General features: G+C 47.9%; 1 protein-coding gene across 4 annotated transcripts; it reads right to left on the bottom strand.

Annotated features, from left to right (window-relative positions):
* Window positions 1-895: 895 nt before the first annotated feature.
* STEAP3 (STEAP3 metalloreductase) lies at window positions 896-26,687 on the bottom strand. Of its 4 annotated transcripts, none has more exons than XM_027636646.1 (5): window positions 26,555-26,687; window positions 12,644-13,127; window positions 11,662-12,189; window positions 9,955-10,119; window positions 896-4,267 (listed from the first exon to the last, which is right to left on the bottom strand). In XM_027636646.1, the coding sequence occupies exons 2-5, from the start codon at window positions 13,124-13,126 to the stop codon at window positions 3,977-3,979; spliced, it is 1,467 nt and encodes a 488-aa protein (XP_027492447.1). In that variant the 5' UTR covers window position 13,127; window positions 26,555-26,687; the 3' UTR covers window positions 896-3,976. The 4 variants fall into 4 exon arrangements, with proteins under 4 accessions (XP_027492447.1, XP_027492446.1, XP_027492448.1 ...); XM_027636645.1 differs by lacking the exon at window positions 26,555-26,687 and adding an exon at window positions 26,035-26,138; XM_027636647.1 differs by lacking the exon at window positions 26,555-26,687 and adding an exon at window positions 25,549-25,673.

Below are 26,687 nucleotides of genomic sequence, written 5' to 3' on the forward strand. Positions count from 1 at the left end.
CTTATTAAGGCACAATAAACAGATAAAACAAAAGTGTCCTAGTGTAACAAATCTTGTTCCTCAAACCTGAGGCACAGTCTGCAAATCCCACTAGCTTAGTGTGTGAAATTTAGAGCTCAAGGATAACACCAGGTTTTGTTGTTGATTGTAGCTGTGTTGGCCATCTCGGAGAGACTGGAGGAAATATATTGCATAGAGGTGCTGAAGCAAGTGCATGCCCCTAAAGATTTAACTGTAGTTTGGTAAATCACTTTTTAAGTAAATCCCTGAAGAGCAAGAAACCAATTGCACTGTTAAAAGTCTTGTATTATAAAACCGAAGGAGTGAGAGAACTGTACCTGCACAGGTTAATCTTCAGCTCAGAATTTAAATGGACTCATTAAAATCAACTTACAAATTAGCTTATTAAAATGCAATGCTGCAGATCCAGAAGTTGGTTGATCTGGCGTGCCACTTGTATGAAAAAGTGACTTAAGAAGTAGAGAACAAATTTATAGTATTAAAACTCCATCTTTCTTTGCAGTTCCATAGACCCTCATCTCAACCTCCTTCTTCCTTGAACTCTGAATCAACAGGACATTTTATTTAGTGAATTAAGCTTGTTTCATCCTGTGCTACAAGTGCTGTGTAATATCAGTAGCCCCTTGTAATGAAATGTATGTCTGTACACATTTGTGCCCTCCCACATGCATAGGAGCTCCATAATTGAGCCCTAGCACCATGGGTCACAGCAATGATCATTTTATTACCTTGATAATGAGATTCTACAAGCTGCTGGCTGTAGTGGGTTTTATTTCTTAGTGGTTAAATTCTAGATAATCACACTACTACTGCCATTAAAGTAATGGTATTGTTTAGAGTGAGGAGGGAAAAAAGACTCAAACGAGTTCTGATATAATTATGTAGACCCTTCAGAATATCTTTATATAACTACAGATGCCAGTAATTAAAACTAGCCTTCCTGTTACAGCTTTTCAATTGGTTCTTACATATCCCAGAGGCACATAGTAGGCAGTACAGAAAATAAAAATACAAAGGATTTACATTCCAGCTATATATTCTGCGATAAGATATATATGTGTGTGTACATATATACAGAGAGAATAACTTCAAGTACAAAACCAGTTAATTGCTAAATTTTAAGCCAGTCTTACTGAATGTCCTATGCACACCAAAAGATGCTTACAGAAAAGATAATTGAAAAATTCCTCACTCTAATTTTCAGCATTCCAGAGTCAGAAGGAATTACTCAAACTGTTGTGTCACATGTTTTAAGGACCAGATGCATACAGAGGCCACCATGTGAAATGCTGTTCTGCCCTTAGAGGAATTGTTTTCAGTGTTCAAAAGGGATAGTGGCTGACAGGCCAATGTATTGGCACGGGTGTTACCTGGAGACACTTCACCAGCCTTTTTTTAGATGCTGTGGGGATTTTGAGCTGGCTTGTCTGTCACTTTGGGCTTGTATCCATCTGAAAAGCACCATGCTGACTCACTGACTCCACTTCTGCTCAGGAAAACTGTCCCTTTGCCATGGGAAAGGGTATGTGGGCATGAAAGTCATGTAAACAAAGCAAGGGTGCAAACCTTATTTCCGCTGGACAGAAAGGTGAGACTTTAACCTTGCAGTGACTCACAATAAAAACATAGTTTTTCCTTCGAAGACAAAGCCTGCAAGCCTGTGTGTGATGTTCTTTTCCTGCCTCCCTGCCTTCTAATTTATTCTTTTTTTGCCACCAGGCAATAGTTTTGCCTGGCCTAAAGGTGTGAAAAGAAGCTAAGATGGGGCAAAAAAAAAGGCACTGAAATACATTGTAACCAGAAAGTGTAAACTGGTGCTTTTATGTTGTCTTTGCTTGATGATAAAATGGAAAAGACAACTAAAAAACCAAGATTGCAGAATGCAGTTTTCCCTCAAGGATGAGTTAAACTGGAGTGGGTGGAATTATACTCAGGTGAAACTATCGCAGATCCATGTGGAAACTTAACCTATCACCTAACCACAAATAAATAGTGTTGGGCCAGTGACTGCAGACTTGGTGAGTGATTTGGTCAGGTGCTAATCTGGGTTCTGGAGGTGTAAACCTAATAACAGCAGCTTGCTGAAGGGGACAGTGGGAAAGAATGGTACCTTCCCCATGTTCCCAAAAACCCAACAAAACAAACAAAAAGTCACCTGATTATGAAATCTAGGCTTTTCCCTCAAGCCAGTTTCTTTCTATTCAGCAAATAGCATTTGGAAATTTACTGTAAGTCTTAGGCAAGAACTGAAATCCCTCACTATCATCACTGGCCACATGAACAATATTTGGAGAATATTACTCACTATAGTTACTTAAGGCTAAACAGGGAGTTCTTGAGATTTTCTGTGTAGAACTCACCTAGGCTACAGAAGCAATGTTGGCTTGTAGAAGGGCTTATGTGCCCCAAAGTTGATAATTCCCCCTATATTAACTGATCTAGTAAAAAGTACTTTCTTGTCCCACAAACTGTAGCTCATTTGGGGCTGACAGCTGTTTTTTCTCAAAGCAATACTGACACTGAGTGGTGTGTTTTACTTAACTGTAGGAAAACAAAGCTATTCCAGGCATGTCCTTGTGTCTGACCTGACTGAGGTAGTCTTCTTGTGTCATCCCAATTGCTTGTTTTAAAATGAGCTTTTGTGAATGGCTGTCCAGTGGCTGTTTGATGATTTGGATGGCCAAAACATAAAGAATTATGCTGATAAAGAGCAAGAACTTAGAGACAGAAAGCAACAGGTGGAACATGAAATTAGGAGAGAAATCTTCTTTGCCCTGTACCTTGTCCACAGTGGGTGTGAAGTCTGAAGAGCATTAGATATCTGCTTTGTGACTTAGCAAGTGAGTTTTTTTAAGGTGCAAGGCAATGAAGGACTGTGCCCAAAATGTACAACTGCTGTGTTTTCATGTTGTGGTCAAGACTTGCTGATTCCTATGCAAGACTGTTCAGAGATCTTATTATTGCTAGTAAAACCAGTGGGTTTAGAGCTGCTGGTTTTTTTGCTTAAATTGGAATGTTCAGGTGACAGCAATTTCTAAAAGCTTCACCCTATTATTTGATGTAATGCCAGCTGGAAGGCCTTGGTTTTCTCCACGTAATTTTGTGAAGCAGCAGGTCTTTCCAATAATTATCTTTGCTCTATTTCCATCAAATACAGCTTGAAACTGGCTCAGTAAAACAGAGAACGTGGAGCGGTAGCTCTCATCTCAGAGCCAGTAGTGTAGACCAGACATCTGGTGTTAGGGTTATCTCTCTCTTCAAATGTTTTTATACTACTGGAAGAGGTGCTTTGTTTCTGCAGCTTATAAACATGCACCAGGCACCGCTTCCAGGACCAGAAATTCTGTCCATATTTGAGAGAACAGGGATACTGGGCTTGCTGTCAGGTTTGGATGCTTTCAGTAATATCTGCACTCACTAGTAACATGGATATTGCTGTTCTTACTTGTTCATAGAGTTCATTGAGGAGAATAAAACCAGAGGGGATTGATCTTTCTAAACCTCACCACCTTGATTGATCCAGACACTCAAGAGGCAGGGTGTCTTTGCTGTCATAAACCCAGAAAATCGGTGCAACTTCATATTAAAAGAAGGCATTGAAATTTATGAGAGCAGCTAGGGAAGCAACCGAGAAGAACTGGTTTGGGGAGCTGCCAGCCAGCACCTCAAGTGACTGATCTGACTAACAGAGTCCATCAGTTTCCCATGTATTTTAGTGCTCCTAGCTCAGCTTTCACAGTCATTTTTAAGGCAATAATTGTTCTAGCAAAATCCGCAATACAGTTTAACTGCTACTGTCTGAACTAGTTTCATGGTCATCCATTTTCTAAAGTCACCAAATTTTATTTTTTATTCACAACACAATTATACCAAAACATACATCTATTTAAGAAAAAGAAACACCTTTATGGAAACGTTGACAGTGCTTTGAAATCCTCCATCACAGCTGGGGCTGTCAGACATTGCTGGAGGTCTCCCCACTTGAATATTCCCCTGTTGCACTGGGCAGAACAAATTTGACATATCTCCCCTTCTCCCAGCCCCTCCTGATTCGCAGAAGTCTGTGTCGGATGCAGGGCAGACTGAAGATGACCTTTGCAATGATGACAGTACATGGGACGAGCAGCGTGAGGGTGTAGGTGGGAGGCAGGTAGAATTTGTACTGGTTCTCATCAAAGGCCCTCGACCATCCGTAGGTGAGCGTGTGCAGAGTGCTGACCACCAAGGCAATAAATCCAAGGCTGGACTAAAAGGAACAGAAACACACAACAGTTAGCAGAAGACCTTGTGCCTGGCTATTTTCCTGTATTTTTTACATCATTTTGTAAGTGTACATAGCACAGAGAAAGCAATGAATATTCCTGTGTTTCTTGGACAGAATAAAACATGAATGGAAACCTTTCCTGGGTAGAGTGCCAGACTGCATTTTTCTTTTTCTAATCAGAGGTTAAGTGTGATATTAGGAACTCAGCAGGAGTTTCCTGGAAGATGCTGCCAACTCAGCAGAGATGTGGGCTCCTACATCCATGTGAAGCAGCAGCCCCCAGCTCCTGCTGAGCAGGTGGGCACAGGCAGCTCCCAAATGCTCCTTCCAAGCTGCAGCTGCCAACTCTGCTGCCTCCCAGTCCATGGCTGGTGAGAGGGATGAAGCATCAGCATCGTGGCTCTGGACCCACAGCTGGCACTGTTGGAAATCTGTGAAGCTGTGGCTTCGCACAGAGTGAAGACACTGTCAGGTAACTGGTATCACCTACAGGAAAATGAGATTGTGGAGACACAAGTGCTCTGTTCTGAGGTGAGCAACAGCCCTGAAGGATTTCCTTCTCTGTCCTAGAGATCTGTGTTTGTTCATGAGCCAGACCATCAGGCTGTGTGGTAGACTAAGCCTTTGAAATGGAGAGCCAAGAGCTCTTTAGCCACTCAGGGAGGCAGCAAGAAACCAACCCCTGTTCTGCAGACAAGAACTTCCCCCATTTTCAGCTGAGATCATGCTCCTGAGCACCCATAGAGACAACATTTCTCCTGGATATTTCCAGCTCCCTCTGAGGGTTGCTCTCAAAGAGGGGTTTTAAACTGTGTTTCCCTCATCTGTGGCTTCCTGCCGGCATCAGAGATGGAGGCTCCCAAGCTTTGCTGCTGATGTTCCTAACTTAGGGAATGAAGCCTTTACAAGCCAAAATATCTGTCTTGGTGCAGCTAATCAGAAATCAGCAAGAAACAGGGTCTTCCTGAAGATATGTCCAGGAAAGAGGGCACAGCAGGGAAATAAGGGACCAGGGCAAGATGGGAGAAAGGATTCATGTTTTCTTTTAAAAAAACAGTCTCATCTGGAAAACTACTCAATTCAAACCTTCCCCTCCTATTTTTGATTGCTGGGAAACTATTAAAAAACCCAGATGACTTTTAAAAATGTACCATGTTGTTACCAAAAAACTAGACCAAGACTCCTCTAAACTTCAGAGCTAATCATTTAAGCAGCTAAGAAGACTGGGCAAGGAAGGGAAGGACAGCTCTAAAATGTGCTACCAGATCTCGGTACTTCATTTTTACAGCATCTGTCAGGCAGTCATGTGAGTGTCACTGAGTCCTGCCAAGATTTCACCTATATGACCCCCGCCAAAGTAAGGAACTCCTTCTGTGTTACAGCTGAGCATTACTCAAGGTCATGCCAGGAGCTGGGAACAGTTCTGTAAACTGAACCTCAGCCCTGCGTGCAAACTCACATTTTTCCTTTCTTTCAGGGACAGATGTCATTCTTACCAGAAGCCATGTCCAAGTCCAAACCAAAGTGGTAACAAGCAGCAAACCTGAACAAGGGCAAGACTAGTTGCACTTGGAAAATTAAGGAGTTTGCTGCAACATGCCATGGTCACAGCTGAACCTAACAGCAGGACCTGACCCACAGATCATTCATCATTTATTGGTTGAGCTTCTCTCCAACAGGAAAAAAACCCGCTGGGTGGCAAAAGGTTGGAAGTATCAGCTTGGGACTCATCTGGCAGAGCAGAGATGTAAAGCAGGGCAGGGGAAAGGGGACAGAGTGAAGTCCAAGGGCAGCAGATGCTTTCTGCCCTGGGCAGAGGAAGTGTTCAGAGTCAGCCTGAGCAGGGTTCTATGCATGGCAGAGGTGCCAGAACTGGAGATAATTAGTTTGTTCCTCTACAATTTCTCTTTCAACTGTTGATAGTACTGGGGGAGAGCAGGAGTGGAAATTAGTAGGACAAAAGGTGACAAACCATCACAGGCCCTTTGTAACCCACCTTTGTGTGTGAATGGCAGGGCACATGAAACAAAAAGCTAATTGGCAAAAAAAGAATGGCTAAGCTGCTGGTGGCTGGCAGCTCCTCTGACAGCAGCAATGGGCTGATCTGCTCGTAACACAAATGAGAGGCTGATTGGTGAGAGCAGGGAGTGCCTGGGATTTGTGGTGTAGAGCCCCATGGCTGCACCCGCCAGACAAGCTGACAGCTGGGTACAGGTTGGTCTGTAAGTGCAGAAAAAACAAAAGTTCTGCTGATTGCAGCTTGGTTCAGTATGTACAGCTCTGCATACATTCAGTATAGTATGATGCAGAGCCTGCTGAGCACCCCATGGGGCTGATTTGCCAGCAGGATTAGCCCAGATACCACACAGAGTTTTGAGTCTCTGCTCTCCTTTATCCTCTCTATGCAGTTTCTGACTATGAAACCTTTCTGTTTTAAACAGGCAGAGGTTTCTTTTGCACTGTCACAACATGGGGAATGTGGGGCCAGTACCCTCATAAAGTGTTAAAGCCCTCTGAAAGATGCTGCATGAAGTTGTTATCTTACTAATGCAGCCTTTGTGTATATTTTCTATTTCCTTGGTGTCTGTGACCTCCCCGTAATGCATCAGTGAAGCTGATCCAGCCACACATGGCTCATTTGGTGGGCAGCACCAAAAGCAAACAGCCCCTTCCTGACCCAGATATGTTCCTGACTTCTGCAGCCATGAAGTCATTAGCTCCATGGAAGTGGCTCTGGCCTCTCGCACTTTGTCGACAGGAGGGTTAGAAAAGGTCTGGTTACGGATTCTTTACATCTTGTGCTACATGAACTATGAAAGAAACCAGGTCATTTCAACCTTCAAATTCCAGGAGGACTTTTCAGGATGGGAAGGTAAAGGCAATTATACACATTTTTACTTCTCAACCAATTAGAGTTGATTTGTAAATCACTGGGGAACATTAAAAATGTCTCCTATAAGTTGAATTACACACAAATCATTCCTGCTATCCAGTGTCTATATCCTGTTAATCAAAACTGGACACATAGGGGAACTGTGTATCCAATTTAACCACATTTAATTGAAATTTGTGTATGTGCAGGAGCTACTATGAAAATTAGCTTTTTTCTATAGCCTTGGCAACAACACAAACAGGATTTTCATCCCATCAGGCAACAGATGTATATTTTAAGACTGTGGCAGTATATCTCATGACACTAATACAGATGTAAACACTGGAAAATGTCAGACTTGTGATGCTCTGGATAAGGAGGAGACTAAAGTGGCTCCTGAATTTGTCTCACATGTGGCTTTTGGTACAGCATCTCTCAAACATCATCTATTTAAACTGAGATGGTAACAAATTGATGCATTTTCTGGAAGACATCTGGCTGGGATGTCTGTGCTCTGCATTTCTCCTCTTTCATGCTGTAAAAATGTTAAAAAACCCAAATATTTGAGAAAGCAGCCTCATGCTTCACCCCTTGTATTTACATTGTGCCACTGTGCATTAATTCAGGGAGGCTCACACTGAGCTGTGTGAATGTAACCTCTGGAGCCTGGGAGCATAGCTGTAGCGGCTCTTTTAATTTCCTCAAGAAAGGCATCACCAACCTATTGAGGAGTAAATAATTTAAAACAACCCTCATTAAAAAAATAAATATGGAAGGTAACATGCCAAGAGACCTGTAACCTGCTCTTTTTACATGGTATTTCCACAGCAGGGCTCAATACCAGCTGTGCCTCTCTTGCATGTGATCAGCTCATGTCACACTGTCATGCTTTATTCCATGCAGACAGAAATAGGTGTATCTTTCCACGAACTAAGCCAGCCAGTTCCCATGTGGGGCAGCCAAGAGCTATTTTGGAACCAACCATCATGTATTTGTCTGGTCCCAGTGCTGACATACCCTTAGAAAGACACGGGAAGGGCTCCCAAAGGGCAGATGCGACAGTCGTGTTGCAGTGGTGGGACATGGCAGCACTACCTGCAGTGACAACATATATATTACATGACACAATGCCAGCACTCTCCAGGACAGCTGCCAGGCTGCCTGGGGAGCCAAAGGGAAATGCAGCGGGTTTCAAAGCCTCCTTCCAGGCTGCAAGAAGATACTTCCCTTCATTTAGGATTCCTGGTATGAGATGCCTAAGTCAGTATCAATTTATCCAACGTCCCAGCAGCTGCAGCCCTCCCCTGGGACATGGTGGTGAGAATTAATATGCACCCATTGTTCAATCTGAAGGAGAGGTTTAAAGCCAGGTCTCTCTTCTCCTCAGGGGATGATCTCTTGGGGTCAAGCTCTCCTGGTGCAGCTCTTCTACTCATTGTAAATAATTTCTGGCTAGCCCATAGCAAGAGAGGAAAAAAGACAAACTGACTTGGCCGTTGTTGGTCGGGGCACTTGTGGGGGAAGCAGGGGAGCAGACTTCAAACTCCTGCTCCAATGAATATTGAATTATTTATGTACCACTGAAGAGCTTCAACAGAGCTTAACAGAGGCTGGATGATAAGATATTCACCTTTGCATCCATGAACCCTGCCCTCCCCTTTGGAAGGGTTAGGTGTGCACCAGCGTGGAGCACAGGGAGACTGCAGGGGAGGAGCAGGAGTCCTATGGGGGCTCATGCATGTTGGGGTGCCACGTGGGTCACTGCAGTGGGACATGAAGCCTGGTGCATGCTAAAAAGCAGTGGTGCAGGAGGCACAAGTAACAAGGGGGTTTAGGGCTGTGGGATACGACTGTGAAACAGTGAGTGGAATCTGGCCTCAAAATCAGATCTAATGTGCAGAGGATACTTGGAAGGTTCATTCCCTGCTATCCTCGTTAGTTAGCCCTAAGCCTGGCTCCAAGCACATTCCTGAGAAGGCAGCAGCTCCCGAGTTTGGGGTCTGTGAATGTCCCATGGAGTAGATTCAGGTCACTAAAGGAATTTGACTCTCAGGAGCATTGGGCATTGGTGCAAGCAGGAAGACGGCTCCTAGACCACTCATTGACTCTGGAGAAAGAAAAAACTTACCTTCCTAATTCAGTTTTTAGAATCAGACAGGGACTTTTCATTGGCGTCATACCCAGTTCTCTGTGCTGCTTGAGCTCTGGCACTTTATAGACCAGTCTAAGCCTTTTCGAACTTATCTGCTGAATATTTGGGTGCATGCAAGCTCTGCCAAACCTGTCTTTCCCTTGCACTGTCCTCTTAGGCACTTTCCTTTTCAGAAGCTCATTCTCCCTGAAATGCAAGGGCAGATCTGTGGCCTGCAGCCAGCTGCCTCCATAGTGGGCTACCTCCCTGCCCTCTACAGCCTGGTGCAAACTCCCTGCAGCAGCCCTGCTGCCGCTGATCCTCATGTGTCATGCCACTGACACGTTGCATTTCCCCTTCCCCCTGAGAGAAGCACCTTTTGTGGACAGGGCAAACTCCTGTGTGAGAGCAGCACGGACCCCAAGACACATTATAGCCCTCTACCCTCTGACCCCTCTTGGTGTCACCTCCTGGACAAGGGATCCATGGCTCTGGGGTGCACGGGGAGCTGTGGCATAGCAGGATTTGCTGCTGACACCACTGCACAGCTTGCAGTGCTGGAGCAGGGATGGGCTGGGACAGCAGGTCAAACCCTGCCCTCCTTGGCCTGTGTGAGGACCTGACTCTGCAGAATCACTCTCTAGCATCGGCAAATGTCAACTTTACCTGAATGAAACTGAATTCCCTCCAGTTGAGAGAGTTTGCGATGGATGGAAGTGAAGTGATGGCAAGTAACGACAGCAAGCCCAGGGCAATAATTCCAACAGAGATATAAATCTCCATTCTCCAGACTTCCTCCTCTACCCAGATATTCATCTTCTTCTCCACAGCCTGGCATGACAATGAAGGTTTGTTAAAATGGAGCACTTAGGAACAGAGGAACTGAATTTTGTTTGGTTTGGTTTTGGAAGCAGCTTTCCTGGGTGAGCATTGGTCCTATTCATACCTCCAGCACTATTTGCCTGTTTGGGAGATGTGGAAATGCTCCCTTATCCCACCACCATTTGGCCAAAGCTAGACTTGATTTGAAGCCTGCTGGGAAGAACTGCTGAATGCTCTCAGCTCCCATGCCCATAACCACAGCAGCAAGCCCCAAAGTCACATTCGGAAAGATAATTACAATGAGAAGTTAGTTTAAAGATGAGAAAACAAATACAGATGCTTGAATATGCAGTACTCTCCTAATAACCTTTGTTTTAAGTGCATTTAGGGGGGAAATTGTTCATGCTAATGGAAGGGAAGATGGGTTTTATACTGCATGGCAAAGAGGAACATTTAGAACTGTCCTCTTTAGCCCATTAAATGGGTTTAATATACTAAACAAAGATGTTGCTAGAAAACAGGAGGCAGAGGGGAAATGAACACAGGATGCTTGCCTGAGATTAATGTGCAACTGTGGCAATTGAGAAGGACCTGCTCAAGGCTGGAGCTGAGAGGCTGGGGATGGTGTTTGATTGATGTTCTGAAGAGGCACTGCTGCTGAAACCAGCCATCCTGCTCCCCTCTGCCCCCACAGCCCCTTCCCTCCTCTGTGTTGGGATACACATTTGGAATCACTTGTGCAAATACCCCAGTGCAGAAAGCACTGGTTGTGAGGTAGTTCCTTCATCAGGTTCCCCACTCAGCTGCACAAAGCCTGTGCCATCCCGGGAGGGAGTAGGGTGGAGCACTAAGAAGTTAGGGGCACAAAAGAGGGAAATTACATTCTCCCGTGGCACTGCTGAGCTATAGAGCTGGCTGAACGGCCTGAAGGCAGCAATCTCACACTGGATAAACAATGCCGAGAGACTCAATGAGGCAATAAAGTCCCTTTTCATTTACTCCTCTTAGACTATGACCAGCTCCTCACCACTATTTTGTTAAGCTCCTGGAGGCACATTGTGATAAGGACACACAACCTGCCCTGGGTTATGACTTGGTCACTCCAGCAGAACATACTGTGAACATCAGTATGAACAAACAGGGATATCCCAAAATCTAGAGAGAAAAGCTGAGGGAAACTCTGCTCTCTCCCCCACTGGATTTCTCCTCTCCTGGCATTTTTCCTGCCTCTGCCTTAGTCTCACATATGCCAGGTGCCAGGCAAGGCTGGTTTCAAAGGCTTCTCTGTGCTCCTGGGGAGCAATGGCACGGGGCTCCTAGGCTTGGCTGTAAGTGCACAGGGAACACCCTCTGAGGGGGTGGGTGGGTGGGTGCCCAGTGTGTGGTGTGTGACTGACCTACAGGGAAAGGACTCCTATACGTAACAGCTTATTCCCACTGTCCCACACCTGCTTTGGAAAGTGAGTGAAAAAAAGCCAAGGTATTAAGCCTGCCACCCAACACCTGGATGTAGATTATTCCGGGTACTGACTTAAGGAGCACCCACATTACCTGCTTGACGGCCGTCTCGATTAACAGGTACCGGTGGGAGCGGCGCATGGGCAGGCAGAGGCTGTACACGGCATGCAGGGCTGCACAGAAGAAGCTGAGGAGACCGATCTGCTTTCGGTGCTGGAGCCACTGGTCGAGCCAGTCTGGAAAGCGCCTGTATTTGGTGCCATAGTAGAGCTGCGAGCAGGCTGCCAGCACCCCAGGCAGGTAGACGAGGGACAGCAAGACGTAGGACACGCAAGGCAGCGTCGTGTTGACCACCTCGATGGGGATCTTGTACAGCTTGTTCTTCTGCTCCCTGATAAAAGGATGGATGACCTGCCGGATCAGGTTGTAAGTGAAGAAGCAAAGAAAAAGCCCTAGAGCCAAAAAGGTGGGGATTTTCCAGGCTGGCAAGAGGCGCAGGGGAATGTTCTCGATCTCGCAGGCTGACGACATGCAGCCCATGTCCACAGGGGTGAATCCCATGACTTGAGCAATTTCTGCTACAGTGCGCTTGGCTTCTTGGTTATTTGAGCAAATCAGAACCTGCAACAAACAGAAATATACATATAGGAAAAGGAGATCAGGCTTCTGGGATCGAGTGCATCAGGAGGGATACTGTATTACAGGGAGCCTACATTATTCCACTGAGCATCATGATTCCTGGCAGGCTTTTTGACAGGGATTTACCACAACTGCCAAAGACCTCTCTCCTGGATAGGTTTCCTTTCATGTGTGCACTGCCAGTTTTTTTTACTGGCTCTATTTAGATAAACAGACAATTAAACAATACTTTTCACTTAGGCAGATGCTTCAAAGACTACAAAGCCTGAAGTGAGTGAGGGTACTTCATTTCTGAGCAAAGAAACACAGAAGCTATGGGGTGGATGCCATGGCCAGCACTCAGAGTCCTCCAGGAGCCTAAGGCCATTTGGTGATGCTGCCAGACCTCAGCTGCTGAAGCAGTTGTGATTTAGCCCTTGTTGGAAGAAAACAATACCTGCTTGTTTCCATCCCTGGCACCTGACTGCAGCGTCCATGCAGAAACCACGTTAAACCCCTTGACCACAGTGCAGGCTGGGAACAGGGAAGCCAAGTACTCTGCGTTGGACTCCTTGTGATGGTTGATCTCGGTGTTGTTACTGACGTCCACCAGGATCTTGCCCGCCAGCACATCAGCCAGGTCACAGAGGGTGGAATAATGTTCCCTGAAAACCGCCACAAAAATGACGTCCGTCTTCTTCACCGCCTCAGCCTGGAAGGTGACCTCTGCCGCGGAAGGGAAGAGGCTGGCTTTCCGCTTCGGGTTGCGGCTGCCGACCACCACCTTGAAGCCGGAGCACACCAGGCGGATGGCCAAGGACCGCGCGAAGTCCCCGCTCCCCAGCACCCCGATGGTGCGGCCGGACGTGGGCGTCACGCCAGGGTCACCCTCCGTGCTCCCATGGCCCAGGAGGGGCTTGGCCATGTCTCCTCTGGACATCCTGGCAGGAAAACCAAGGAGAAATACCAACTCACTGTGGAGCTCTTGAAGAGGCCCAGATCACACCTGCAGTCATGGGGAAAAGTGCCACTTAGGCCACTTGAACAGGTGAATGTGGTTTTAGTCCCAGTGGCCCAGGACCCATCTGCCAAACCCGCCAGCAAGCGTGCAGTAATGTACAAGCACCATTGGAGGGGGACACAATACCATGCTAGGTTGGAAGGCGAAGGCTTTTAGGGAGGTTTCCCAGGTCTGTGTGATCCAACACCTGCTGGATGCACTCATCCATCCTCTGCTGTTCCTCATGCTGCCATCTCACACTGCAAAGCCAGGGCAATGCTACGAGTGACCGGGATCAGCAGCTCTCAGATACCCATGTGGCTACCAGGCATCTCCTGAAAAGTCCTGGTCCAGGGGTCTAAAGGGATCCCTGAGCCTACACTTGGAAAAGCCAGAGCGGTGGGTGCTTCTGATTTGCAGGAGCAGAATCAATGCAGGGAGTTGAAGTTGAATAGAAAGTGTTCTAAAAGTGATAAACGAAGAGAGCTGCAGCCTTTGCCTATTTGAATATTTGAGTCTGGCAAGCGCTGTTTGCTTCAGCTCTTTAATGAGTAATGAGAACTTACTTGTGACATTTAAAAAATATATTAAAACATGATGAGATTTGCTCATGAAAGATCTTGATGAGCTTTACAAACGTTAATGAATCTTGCCCTGTAACAGATTAGATATTGAGGGCATGGAGAGGTTTTAAGCAGATCAATAAATTCCCAGGCAGCACAGCAGCTAGACCTGGAGGTCAGAAGAAACTTGGGCAGGGAACTGCCAGACTGCTCTCAGTCTGTGCCTGTGGCTCAAATCTGCCTCCCAACTGAAGGAACAGCAAATTTACCCTTAAGGAATGGCAAATTCCTGGAGGTCAGATTTTTAAAGGGCTCAGAAGGTGGCTCAGGGAACTTACAAACCAGGACATCTGGCTTTTGTACTAGGCACACTGCTAGAGATTATAATAAAGACCATCATTAACAAACATGTGATATACTGGGGAGGGAGACAACTTGGCTTTGGAGTGCCCTGTAGCTGGTCAAGTTCTTTCAAAGTGAAGGTGACCACTCGGTTGGGGTGACCTGGTCCCTGGCACAGAGGTGTTTTTCATAGGCATTTGGAAATATCCTTTGCCCAAGGCTTTTCTGGGATTGGTTCAGTAGTGGTGCAAAGGGGAAGGGCACTTCTGCATGAATAGTTACCAATGGGAAACAAAGGGTGAGAAGAAATAAATGATTTTCATAATGGGAATAGGTTGTCAAGGGATTTCCCTGAGGATTTGTGCTGTTCAACATGCTCATAAGTGATCTGGGAAAGGGAGTGAATATTGAGAAGATAGAGCTTGTGCGTGATGATCATAGAATCATAGAATGGGTTGGGTTGGAAGAGACCTTAAAGATCATCTTGTTCCAACCCCCTGCTATGGGCAGGGACACCTTCCACTAGACCAGGCTACTCAGAGCCCCATCCAGCCTGGCTGTGAACACCTCCAGGGATGGGGAGTCCACAAGATCTCTGGGCAACACGTGCCAGTGTCTCACCACCCTTATAGTAAAGAATTTCTTCATAATATCTAACCTAAATCATTTAAAACAGTCGGTCTATTGTGAAGAATCTGCAGAAGGACCTCGTCATTCCAAGTGCCTGAGCACCAAAATTCGCTACTGATACATGCCAAGAACTGCCTATGGGCATAATCCCCCATAGCATACATACACTTTAATGAGCTGTAGTCTTATTAGAAACACCCAGAAAAATGATCAGTGTCACATGACTCTGAAAATACCAACTTGGTGGTCCCTGGCAGACACACATCAAACACAGCCGAGTTACTGAGGGAGTTACTCTCACACAGCAACCACAATCTCAGTCCTGTTCCTCATCGAAAGCCTGCAAAACACCTTCAGCAGGTGGACTTTGAAACTGTAATTCACTGTCCTGGATACAAAACCACCACAGCTTCAGAGACAATACTGTTTCTATGGCAGAGGTCTGTCTGCTCTCCCTGCCTCTCACCAAGCAAGGCTGATTTGGTGATGCTGGCTGTGTCAGTGATTAACCCAGGCTGCTGCCTGTGCACACACCCCTGCCTTAGGTGTATTCCATGTGTATCACAGTCACTAGGAAGTTTCACCAGGAATTAGTGGGAAAGGCATACAAAACAGTGAGATAACACGACTACACCACTCTATAAATCCATAGACTGAACAGCACACTGCAGTTCTGCTCATTCCACTGAAAAAAAAAAAAGGAATAAACCTAAGAAAGGACCATAGGGAAAGAGTGAGAGAGATGATGAGAGCTTTCAGTTTGGAAAAGAAACACATGGTTGAGGAGGGAGCAGGGACCATTTGAGACTTCTGGAGATGAGGAGCGACCTCACAAGTCAACAGGAAACCCCTTGTGTAAAGGAAAGCAGCTCTATCTGAAAAGATGGTGTCTGTGTTTTTTTTTCCCTGGTCCCTTCTTATCAGATGCTTTATCAAACACTCACTGCCTTACCTTTTAGAAACCTTCTGGCTCCACTTAAATTTATTCATGGCCAGAACTGTTTGTTCTAGGGCCAATGCTATTGTTTAGCATAATGAGCTTGCTTTCCTGCACCCCCCCTCCTTTTTCACCACCTGTACTCAAAAATATTATCCCAAAATAAAGAAACACATCTCTGCCTCTCAGCCAAGGGGAGAGAAATCAGCATTCAGAGTGGCAAAGCGATTGTTACCCACAGACTCATTTCATAATTGCTTTAAGGCACCTCAAAAGCTCTCTCTGTGCTCCCACTGGGATGTAAATTTTGCTGCAAGCAAATTTTCTTGTAGTATGTTTTCTCTGTCCTGTAGCTGCCACTGAACATGTATAGAGATGTTGGCAATGTTTGGAGATAAACAGCTTTGCTGTCTCCAGTTATTTTGATTAAAAGGGATGACATAATTAAATGGCCTTTGAAGTCAGCAGGGCACTTAAAAAGTAAGAAGATGCAAAATCTCTTCTGTGGATTTTGGTGCGATTATTTCAGTCATGCTCTGACTTTGGGGCTTTGGAGCAGGACCCATCCCTGCTGCACAGCCCTTGCATCCCTGCTGCACAGTGGTCCCTGCCGCTGGCTGCTGCTTACCCCCGTGGGCTGCATTGCTGTCACTGCCATGTGCTGAAATCCTCCCAAGGAAAGGAAGAGAAAATCCCTCTTTCACCATAAACACATTTCACTGAGACAAACACTGTGGTTTCTGCCTAACAGATGCCTGGCAATGAACTGTCTGATTAGGCAACAGCTTTTTTTCACTTCTGTATCTCTGCAGAGCATGCAGACCCCCATCTCCTGCCACCGCCCTGAGTTACCGTGTCCACACTTCTTTTTCTGCACCTATGGACAATGGGTTACCTGTTTAAAACTCTCCCTGCCAAAGCTAATTCTCCAGGGCAAGGTCAACCCATCCAAAGCCAGTTCAAGATCAGTTTCTTACCAAGGAAGGTACAAAATGATTTAAAGCACAGCCCAGTGGAAGTAAACTAACTTCAATCCTAACTGCGCAGCAGTTCCATAACTAAAATATTGAATGCAATACAGAGCTGCCCTTGAGCTAGACTGTTAATTGACAGCCTTATATCACTGTGTGGGGATGGTCTGTCCAGCTGTAGCACACTTGTTCCCATGTGCAGTTCACCAACTGCATTGCAATTACTGCTATTATTTGTAGGAGAAGAGTAATGATGGGCAGTGAGCAAGACAGGGATCTCCCCTCTGCTAGGCACCCTAAAAAACTGGCCAGAAGGCCACTTCTGCCCCAAAGAATGGGATCAGACAGAGAGAAGCTGAGTGAAATGAAGCAGTCAAATCGCTGTTGCCCAGGCAGAGGGAGGGAGGGGTTCTCACAGAAGAAAAACAGGGATAATTCTACATATTTTGCACCTGAGGCTTGGCAGAGGCTGTTAGCTTAGGCTCAGTGCCAGGCAAACAAGATTTTTCTGCCTCTCTGCCCACACTGAGAGGCCTCATGCAAGTTTTGCAGCAGGACAGACTTTCTGGATGGAGCTGGGCTGCAGGAGCCCACTCAGGTGGCTCTGGGCTCACAGCAGTCAATCTGCCAAGCAGATCATCCCCCACAGCTAATGAGGAGCCAGCTCATTGGTTATCCTCTTTCAACAGACGTGGAGGACTAAGATACTAACAATGATGAGACTCCAGCAAGTTTGTCTGGGACGACCCAGATATCTTCGACCATGTCTTTAACAATGAGACCATCTTTCTGGGCCCCTCTCACATCCTCTGGTGCAGCAGGATAGCTGGTTCCTGTAATCTGCAGTCTGGAAGTGTTTGAGTTGTACACTCTGAAGAAGGATGGATCTCGAACAGCAAAGCATGAGCTTCGCTTCAGTTCTGGACAAAAAAACTAAGACTCATTTCACTGCCCTGCTATTCAGATTTATCAGATAAAAGACAAGTTAGTTTTACAATAACTCTAATAAAAAGGCAGTGCCTTAAACTTATCACTGAGTGAAATTCTGCTGAAGAACATGGCAGCAATCTCATAAGGAGCTCAAATAATATCCTGTTCTGTGCAAGCAAACTGGTTCCTGTTTGCACAAAAACTCATCTCTGAGCTCAGCCTCACAGATGGAGTCTTGGCTAAAACAACTGCTTTTGCGTCTTCCCCTGAGGTCAGGTTTTGTTTAGACCTTCCACAGCTGAGTCTCCAGAAGCTCTGGATTCAACTCAGTGCGGGTCATCAGAGAGCCTGCTCTGTGCTTCAGCTTCTGCTTGGGGGTTATTTGACATAAAGCACACAATTATAATCTACATTCCTTAATGAGCACATGGGTTCAAAGACCAGCAAGGCACATGAGGAATCAAATGACGTAGAAGAGCCCATGGTCAGGTCATTGCAGAGGTCATTGCATGGCTGGCACCTGGCTTCATGGAGCGTAGCCCCACAAACACACACACTGGAGGACAGGGGTGATCTCTGCCTCCAGGGAACTTTCAGTCTTCATGGAGGGACCTTTGAACAATGAAGCCAAAGCCCTACAGCCTCTGTTTGCAGAGCATCTCCAGCTGTGTTAACCCTCGAGAAACCCCAGCTGGAGAGGAGCGTTCAGGACCTGAAGCCTTCAGTCAGGTCTTGCTGTGAGCAGAAATATTCATTTTTTTGGCTACAACTCTTTTATTTCCAAGGAAAATCAAATGTTTAAGTCTTTTTCCCACACACAGAGCATCCCTCCCAGGAACACAGCAAGTACCATGAATCTGAACCTGCTGGAACTGGAAGAGATTTAAGTAATAAAAGGGTTTATCCAAAGCCGCTTTAATCCCGGCTCTGGTTCACATTTCTGGAGACCTTTCAGTGCTGCCCAGGCTGACTGGAAATGACTTACCCTGCTCTGCAGGTGAGAGGAGTTGGGGAAACTAGCTTGCTGCCCCTTTTCTCTTTCTCCTTCCAAAGCAGAGTTTTATCCCCAGTGGCTCAAACCAGGAACTGGCAAAGGCTATAAATCACCCTTCGGTATTGCCTCAGCCAGAAAAGCCATGTTGCAAACCTGCCCAGGCTGCCAGCCAGGATGTGAGAATGAGGAAATGCTGGGAGCTGGGCTCTCCCCGCTGCTGTCCTTCGGCCTCTTTGCCCACAGGCATATGGGACAGGGAACGGGAAGCTGTTCACCCCATACCCTACTGCTGGGGTGGGGAGGTGGGACAGGGACATGTCCCAGGGTAGATGGTCCTGCCCCAAGCAAGCATCACTGGGTGCTGAGTCTGTCCCCTGCAATGCGGTGGGGACAGACCTGGCCTGTTCTCTACCCTAATGCACTTTGTATTCTCAGGTCCTCATCCCTTCCCTTGCCTCAGGGCAGGTGTTTACCTGATTATCTCATTTATCAGGTATTTGTCTGTTAAAACCACTTCCATAAGCTCCTGCAGAGACCTGCTTTCTCTCCTCTTTAATCTCTCAATCCAGTTAACCTCATCGCTTCCTCTTTTACCCCCAAATGATTTGCCCTGCCATTCTCTGCAGACACATTCTGCATATCGAGAACAGGTTTCATGTCTCCCTTCAGTTTTTCCTGCCCACGTGAAACCCAACTCTCCATCAGAGCTGTTATTTACAGGGTGTCCAACAACTCAGCCTCTGTTCCTTGCTCTGATTTTTCTTGGAGGATGCCCAGAACTGCATTTTTCAATTGAGCCCCTAAAAGGCACCAGCTGGAGCAGAGACGCCACTTCCCCAACACTCCACTTCTCTTTCTTCATCCCAGAAGAGTGTTTGCTTTTGCACAACTGTGTGACACTGTTGACTCATGGGGCACAGTGTCCATCACCCTGTCCTCTGGCTCCCCATGGCCACTGTCTGGCCGGTCGCTCACCCAGTGTCCAGGCGGTCAGTCAGTCCGACCACACAGGACATAACACTGTCCCTGTTTTTTTAGACCAGCTCTCCAACGATTTTTAATTTTTAGTCTCTCCTCTAAAATGGTTCCAGTCCCTCCAAGCTCAGTGTCACCTACAAATTCAGTATGTGCCTCCCTACTCCATCACCCGCTAATGAAAACATGGGCTGACAGGCACTGACCCTCCCCACTCCGCACACCCTCAGGTTTAAACATTGATAAATATTGAGAATGTTGTTTTTGGAAGCCAGCAGTGAAGCCAAAGGCATGTCCCTGACCACAAGATGTTCTTCACCACGACCAAAAGTCAAGAACATCTTTCAAAACAGAGAAAAGTAGAGGAGAAAGGCCTACCAGAATTTCCTACAGGGGCAAAATAGTCTCTTTTTTTCCCACACAAGTTCAGACATTTTGGCTACAGTTTTTGTATAGAGCTACACCAGCCTGTGGTCACTTTGTAGGAATAATTTCCCTCCCCAAGGTTAAACACCCAATGCTGAGCAGAAAAACCACCCGTATATAATATAGAACTGGAAAACAAACTTTTGGTCTGTTTTCATCAAAATTATGTACTTTTAAGCAGTTACCAACAGGTTTTGCCATAGATGCCTGCAAACTCTCCTCTTCCAAATTTGTCTCCAAAGGCAAGGGGCCCCCCTTTGCAGTACCACTTTTCTACAGCAAAGTCCTTGTTTGAAGAGCTTCCTTTGCTCTTCTGCAAAAAGATCTTGCTGCCTGTGCCCACTGTGTTGATAGAGTAATGAGAAGCCTGAGAATGACCTGCCCTGTAATAAAACATCACAAAATGGGAATATGAAAGTCTGGGAAGCCCAGAGGTTTCACTGTAAGACCATGGAGAGTACAGACCTGAAGCAAGACAGAGTTTGGTAGAGCAGTGCTGCTGACAGCACACAGGACTGTATCTGGCTGATGTGACTTGGAATGAAAAGGTTATTTCCTCTGCTTATCAGCTCACAGTTCTTCAGCGATATAAAGGGGTGGTTTACAACAACTTCAGGTGCTGTACTTAAGTGTTATGGGGCTTCTCTTGCTTTTTTTGGCGGTCTTCAATCTCTTGCTGCTCTTAACAAGTTAATGATCATCTCAGTGACTCACCTATTTTTGAACCTTCCCCTCTCCAAAGTGCAAGGAGAACAGGGAAGAAGCCAAAAGCCAGGATGGTGGAAGTTTCTCAGGTAGATCTAGTAATGCCCTGCAGCCAGACACGCTGGAAGGAGGTGCTCCTGCCTGCAATGAGCTGGTGCTTCCGCTCCTCTCCCGGCAGAGCGTGCTGCTCTGCTGGGAGCTCCAGGGCTTCAGGGATAGCGAGACCTGACTCCAGCAGTCACTGCAGGGAGCTGGCAGAGGCTCCAGCTCTTTAAAACCTCTTTGTTTCTTTCCAGGAAAGACAGGGAGGAATTGCACTGTGTGTGCATTTAAATATTTGTATTGGCTATTTCCACACCGCAGTGCCTGTTAGAAGGGTCTCCAAGATCAGCACACCCTTGTCTTTCTGACTTTGCCTCTCCCAGTGACTCAGAAGATGCCCAGGACCACATGGGGAGAAGATGGCTTGGGGGGCAGTGTGGGGGGGAGGGAAGACACAGCCTATGGCAGAGGACCAGCCCAGCTCTTGCTGATCCCTTGCTTTCCCCCTGGGGAGCACAGGCGTGACACACCATGCACACAGCACAGGTAGCTCTGAGCCAGCCCTGAATCAGCCCAGTGGTGAAAACATGGAGCTCTGCCCAGGAAGGGCAACAAAGCTCATATAGGCCCATGTTCTTCCTCTTCCACCTTTCCCAGCAGCTCCTGCAAAGATCCTGGGAGAGACAGGGCAAATGCAATAGGCTGACCAGGTAGTCAGTCTTTGGGGACCCAGATGAGTGGAGCTGGGCAGGAGAGAGATGCTCTTCACTGAAAATCAACTCTCTTCCCTGACGTGCCAGGACCCCAGAGCACTCTGCCTTCCCCTTCCTCCCCCACTGTTTGCCTATGCCTGGCCAAAACATGCCTTTGGTCCAGCATCCCACAGAGGAGATCCAGCTTGCTTCATCTTTTCCACTGCACTGGCAGGGGTTTTGCAGTTCAGCCCAGAGAGACAAATATGTGCAGGTGTGCACAACATGCCTCTCCTGAGGACCCCAAAGACTTAGGGAGCCCCACTCATTGTGCTGAATGAGTACAAACACCATGTATTTCACCACTGCTCAAGACAGCCATACTGTGCCAAGCTGTGCTGGCAGCTGTAGAGGGAGCTGATGCTATTTGCCTGGCCGAGTCTGTCTGCCTGGGATTTCTCTTTGATGGTCTTGAATGAGTTTTGTAAAGCCAGCTGTGCTGGAGCACAGCCTCCTGCACCCACATTTGGCCAGGACAGCCTTGTGGTGAGAAGTTAATTTACTCTAAGCACCTGAAGTGATGCAGGTTGGTATCTAACCCCAACATAAGAAGAACATGGACGTGCTGGAGCAAGTCCAAAGGAGGCCACAAAGATGCTCAGAGGGCTGGAGCCCCTCTCCTATGAAGACAGGCTCAGAGAGTTGGGGTTGTTCAGCCTGGAGGAGAGAAGGCTCCTGGAAGACCTTAGGGCAACTTCCAGTACCTAAAGGGGTTACAAGAGAGCTGGAGAGGGACTTTTCACAAGAGGTTGTAGTGACAGGACAGGGGGGACTGTCCTTAAGTTGAAGGAGGATATAAGGAAGAAATTCTTCACTGAGGGTGGTGATGTACTGGCCAAGAGAAACTGTGAATGCTCCATTCCTGGAAGTGTTCAGGACCAGGTTGGACGGGGCTTATAGCAACCTGTTCTAGGGGAAGGTGTCCCTGCCTATGGCAGGGGCATTGGAACAAGATGATCTTTAAGGTCCCTTCCAACCCAAACAATTCTATGACTCTGTGATCTATTAGTGCTTGCCCATGATCAGTAGTTGATATCAGCCTACTTCAGTGATGGACACGTTACCACAGACCCTGGTTCTTGAAGCCTATAGTCCATGGGGACCTCTCAGGACATTTTTTTCCAAAGACTATCATAGTATAGTTCATACAAACTAAATGGAAACACACGTGTTGCCACAACCAAGGTTTTAGAGTGACTCACTGAAAATCTGAGAACCTGGAAAAAGGACGGGAGGAATTTCTGCCTCAGCTCCTTAAACCATGGGAAAATTTTCAAAATGTTCGAGTGGTTCAGGCCCTAGAGTATGTAATGGCTTTTGGAAATGTGATGGAAACTCCCATGTCACCAACATGCTTTCAAAATGTTTTATCCTTTCAGTTAAGCAACAATTCACTTGGATGAAGATGGGAAGCTGTTTAATCCACTGCAGGTCTGCAGGGAAAACTACCTGTAGTGGGTTTCTGTGGCTGGGTTTTGGTAGCAGGAGGGTTACAGGGCTAGCTTCTGTTAGAAGCTGCTAGAAGCTCCCCTTGTCCCGTGAAGCCAATGCCAGCCGGCTCCAGGATGGACTTCCTGCTGCCAGCCAAGGCTGAGCCAATTAGGAGTGATAGTAACACCTCTGTTAGAACATATTTAAGAAAAGAAGATTGAGGCACAGAAAGAATTCCAGCCAGGGAAGAGTAGAGTGAGAACATGGGAACAACAAGGTAGACACCAAGGTCAGTGCAGAAGGAGGGGCAGGAGGTGCTCCAGGTGCCAGAGATGAGGTTCCTCTGCAGCCACTGATGCAGACCAGGGTGGAGCAGCTGTGCACCTGCAGCCCATGGGGACCATCAGGGTGCAGAGACCCACCTGTAGCCCATGGAGGAGCCCGTGCTGGAGCAGGTGGATGCCCGAAGGAGGCTGTGACCCCATGGGAGGCCCAAGATGGAGTGAGGTCCTGCTGGAGACCTGCAGCCTGTGGAGAGGGAAGCCCACACTGGAGCAGGTTTTTCCTGGGTAGGACTTGTGGCCCCTGTGGGGGACCCACATCGGTACAGCTCATTTCTGAAGGACTGCACCCCATGGAGGAGTGACCTACGGAACAGCAGTCTGGGAAGAACTGCTGCCTGAGGGATGGACTCATGCGGGAGAGGTCCATCAAAGACTTTCTCCCATGGGAGGGACCCCACGGGAGCAGGGGAAGGACTCCTCTCCCTAAGCAGTGGCAGAAACAAGAACCGACTGCAACCCCCATTCCCCGTCCCCCTGAACCGCTAGGGGGGAGGAGGGAGGGAGAACATAGAAGGAAGGAGGGATGGGGGGAAAGTGTTTTTAAGATTATTTACTTTTCACTCTTTTGCTCTGATCCTGTTAGTAATAAATTTAAGTACTATCCCCACTTTGAGTCTGTTTTGCTCGTGAAGATAATCAGTAACTCACCTCTCCCAGCTCTTATCTCAACTCATGAATCCTTAGCCGGGTTTTTTTTTCACTCTCCACTGTCCAGTTGCAGAGGGAGAGTGAGAAAGTGGGTTTAGTGGGTACCTGGCATCTGGCCAGGGTCAACCCACTACACTACCCTATGAGAAGCAGTAAATTAAAATTTGAAAATAGCATTTTACTCCATTATGGGGTTGACAAAAAGCTAACTCTAATCACTGATGGTAAACTTTGAGATAACAAATTGGTGGGTTTTAATTCTTAGTATGCGACGTTTCTTAACACAGCTGCCACTGCCTTTCCCACCTCTCAAGAGAGACAGCATGGCTGGCCTACTTCTTCCACCATCGGAAAAAATGTGTTTCCCCTGAATCTAAACCTGCTTCTATTTAGGGGAGTGATGTTACAAGGTCACAGTCAAAGCATATTTCTTAACAATAAAAAGCAAAACAAAACAAACCCAAAACGAAAATAAAAAGCAAAGCAAACAACAAAAAATTATTATGCTTTCAAAGAGTATGTTTTCCTGGGGTTTGATGTGGTTCTGTTAAACACAGACTTGTTGAGTCATCAACATTTTCTTCTTTACAATCACAGAGGAAATCAAATATGTGCAGTGACTGCGGCATCTTATATCACTGTACTTTTGTTTCATGGCAAATGTGATTTTAAAAGAGGAGAAAACTTAAGCTTGATGCAGTATTTAAATCTTGTTAATCCTGCATCTCCCCAGCCCACAGAGTATTGATGCTGTAGGTGACGGCCTTCCTCTCCTGCTGTCTCTCAGTTTTGGTTTCTGGTCACAGCAGCCAATTTTCTGTGTGTTACTTTTATTTAGACTATTCTGACAGAAATCATCTGGGGTCTTCAGTACCTGTCTGCCCTCTGCTTTGCTCAGTGTGGTGCAGGCATTAGGAACACAAACCCTTCCCCAAGCTCCCTGATGGGGCTGTGATGGCCCTGTGTACCCCCCAGGCAGGTGTTACACCCTAACCAGGGTCACAATACAGGGAAAGTCCCACCACAGGTTACATTATCTGAGGGATGGTTGTACTACAAAGTCAGCTCTCCAACTCCTTCACAGTTTTCATCCTTTGTTACTCTGACACAAACCAAATGCTGAAGTCCTCCCCAATAAGCATCCAATCTTTGTAGCTTTCACAAATCCCAAAATCAGCACAGAAACCACACAGCCCTCCCCACTCGCCTCTGAGGGATCCTGGGCCCTGGCCAAAATTTTCTCCAAGTTTTTTTATATCTCAGTGCTGATTTCTCCCTGGTTGGAAGAAGCCACTCATCTCCTCAAAGCATTTGGAGAGCTGAAAATGAAAAGTGAAACCTAAATGCCAAGTGGTCCCAGAGGAACAAAGTGCATCTATCCATCCATCCATCCATCCATCCATCCATCCATCCATCCATCCATCCCTCGATCCATCCATCCCTCCCTCGATCCATCCATCTCTGCTGCGCTCACGAGGACCACATCACCTGGAACAGCAAACCCAAGCTGTTTCGGGGAAGCGGGGGGGGGGGGGGGGGGGGGGGGGGTTGGCCGGTGCCAGGGAGTTTGCCGCATCTGCACGGATGTGTCCAGTAGCTACGGGAAAGCTCTTCCCGCGGGCACCCCGTATCGCAGCCCGGCGGACCTGCCAGGGACGAGCATCACACCGACCTCTTTTCCCAGTGACCGCCCGGACTGGGACAAACCAGCCCCCGCGGAAATCTCTACCCGAGATCTGTCTGCAGCCCCAAACGCAACACTCGCACCGAGGCGGCTGAGTCCGAAACCTCCCCGGGGGCCCGGACCCCGCTGCCCAGGCCAATGGGCGGAGCGGGCCGCGGGGAGGGACCAGCCCCGCTCCGCAGCCCGGCCGTGGGGATCCCGGAACGGGAGCCTAGGAGGCACCGCTCCGCGGCGGGGGAACTGCCGGGGACCCGAGACGTTTTCCCCCGGGCGGAGGCAGCCGAGCCGAGCCGAGCCGAGCCGAGCCGAGCCGAGCCGAGCCGAGCCGAGCCGAGCCGAGCCACCCCCGCCCGGCGCTGCACCGCACGCCCGGCGCGCCCCGCGGCTGCCGGTTCGAGCCCCGGCCGTGGCTCAGCCCCGCTGGCCGCGGACTGTGCCCGTCCCCGCGCGGTGCCCGTCCCCCGCGGTCCTCACCTCTGCGCGGCGGCGGGAGGGCGAGCGGCGCCGTCCGGGAGCGGGAGCCGGAGCCGTGATGTCAGGCCCGGGCTCCGCCCTCTGCCCGTGTGCCCGCCGCGGCCGCAGCCACTGCCTCGCTCAGCTCCGCTCCGCTCGGCACAGCCCGGCCCAGCGCGGCTCTGCACAGCCCGGCTCGGTGCCCGGCCCAGCCCTGCCCGGCCCAGCGGTGGGAGCACGGGAGCGGTGGGAGCCCCAGCCCCGTCCCGCAGCGCCCGCCCGGGTGGCACTGCCGTGCCGAGGTTAAACACGCACGGACAGGAGGGCACCGCTGCCAGAGCAGCCGGGTCGCGGTGTCCATTACAGGCAGGAATCGAAGGCAGACCTTAATTTCTCTATTTATAAACGCATTTCAAAGCCAGCCGGTGTCATATTTTAATGGACGGGTGCGGCTTGTTGCGCTTCTGGCCCTGCTATCAGGGGCCGTGCACTTGTTCTGAAAAGCTGTGCCACGAGGTGTGGAGCAGATAATGGTTCTTACCCACACTCAGAGAAAGAGTTGTCCTGCTGCAACCACCCCAACACAGCCACACGGCCCCGCTCCGATAGACCAGCTCCGATAGACGCTCTGGGACTGCCGAGAGCTGGCAGTGTCTTCTGGCAACAGCACTGGG

The sequence above is a fragment of the Corapipo altera genome, unplaced genomic scaffold (assembly GCF_003945725.1).
Source record: "Corapipo altera isolate COAL_440 unplaced genomic scaffold, ASM394572v1 45, whole genome shotgun sequence".
In the NCBI taxonomy this organism is placed as follows: domain Eukaryota; kingdom Metazoa; phylum Chordata; class Aves; order Passeriformes; family Pipridae; genus Corapipo; species Corapipo altera.

Coding starts and splice junctions, on each gene's coding strand:
- STEAP3 (XM_027636646.1), bottom strand. CDS start 13,126: ATGTCCAGAGGAGACATGGCCAAGCCCCTCCTGGGCCATGGGAGCACG. Junction 12,190..12,643: donor CCAGGGATGGAAACAAGCAG/GTATTGTTTTCT, acceptor TGTTTGTTGCAG/GTTCTGATTTGCTCAAATAA. Junction 10,120..11,661: donor TCGAGACGGCCGTCAAGCAG/GTAATGTGGGTG, acceptor TTGTCATGCCAG/GCTGTGGAGAAGAAGATGAA.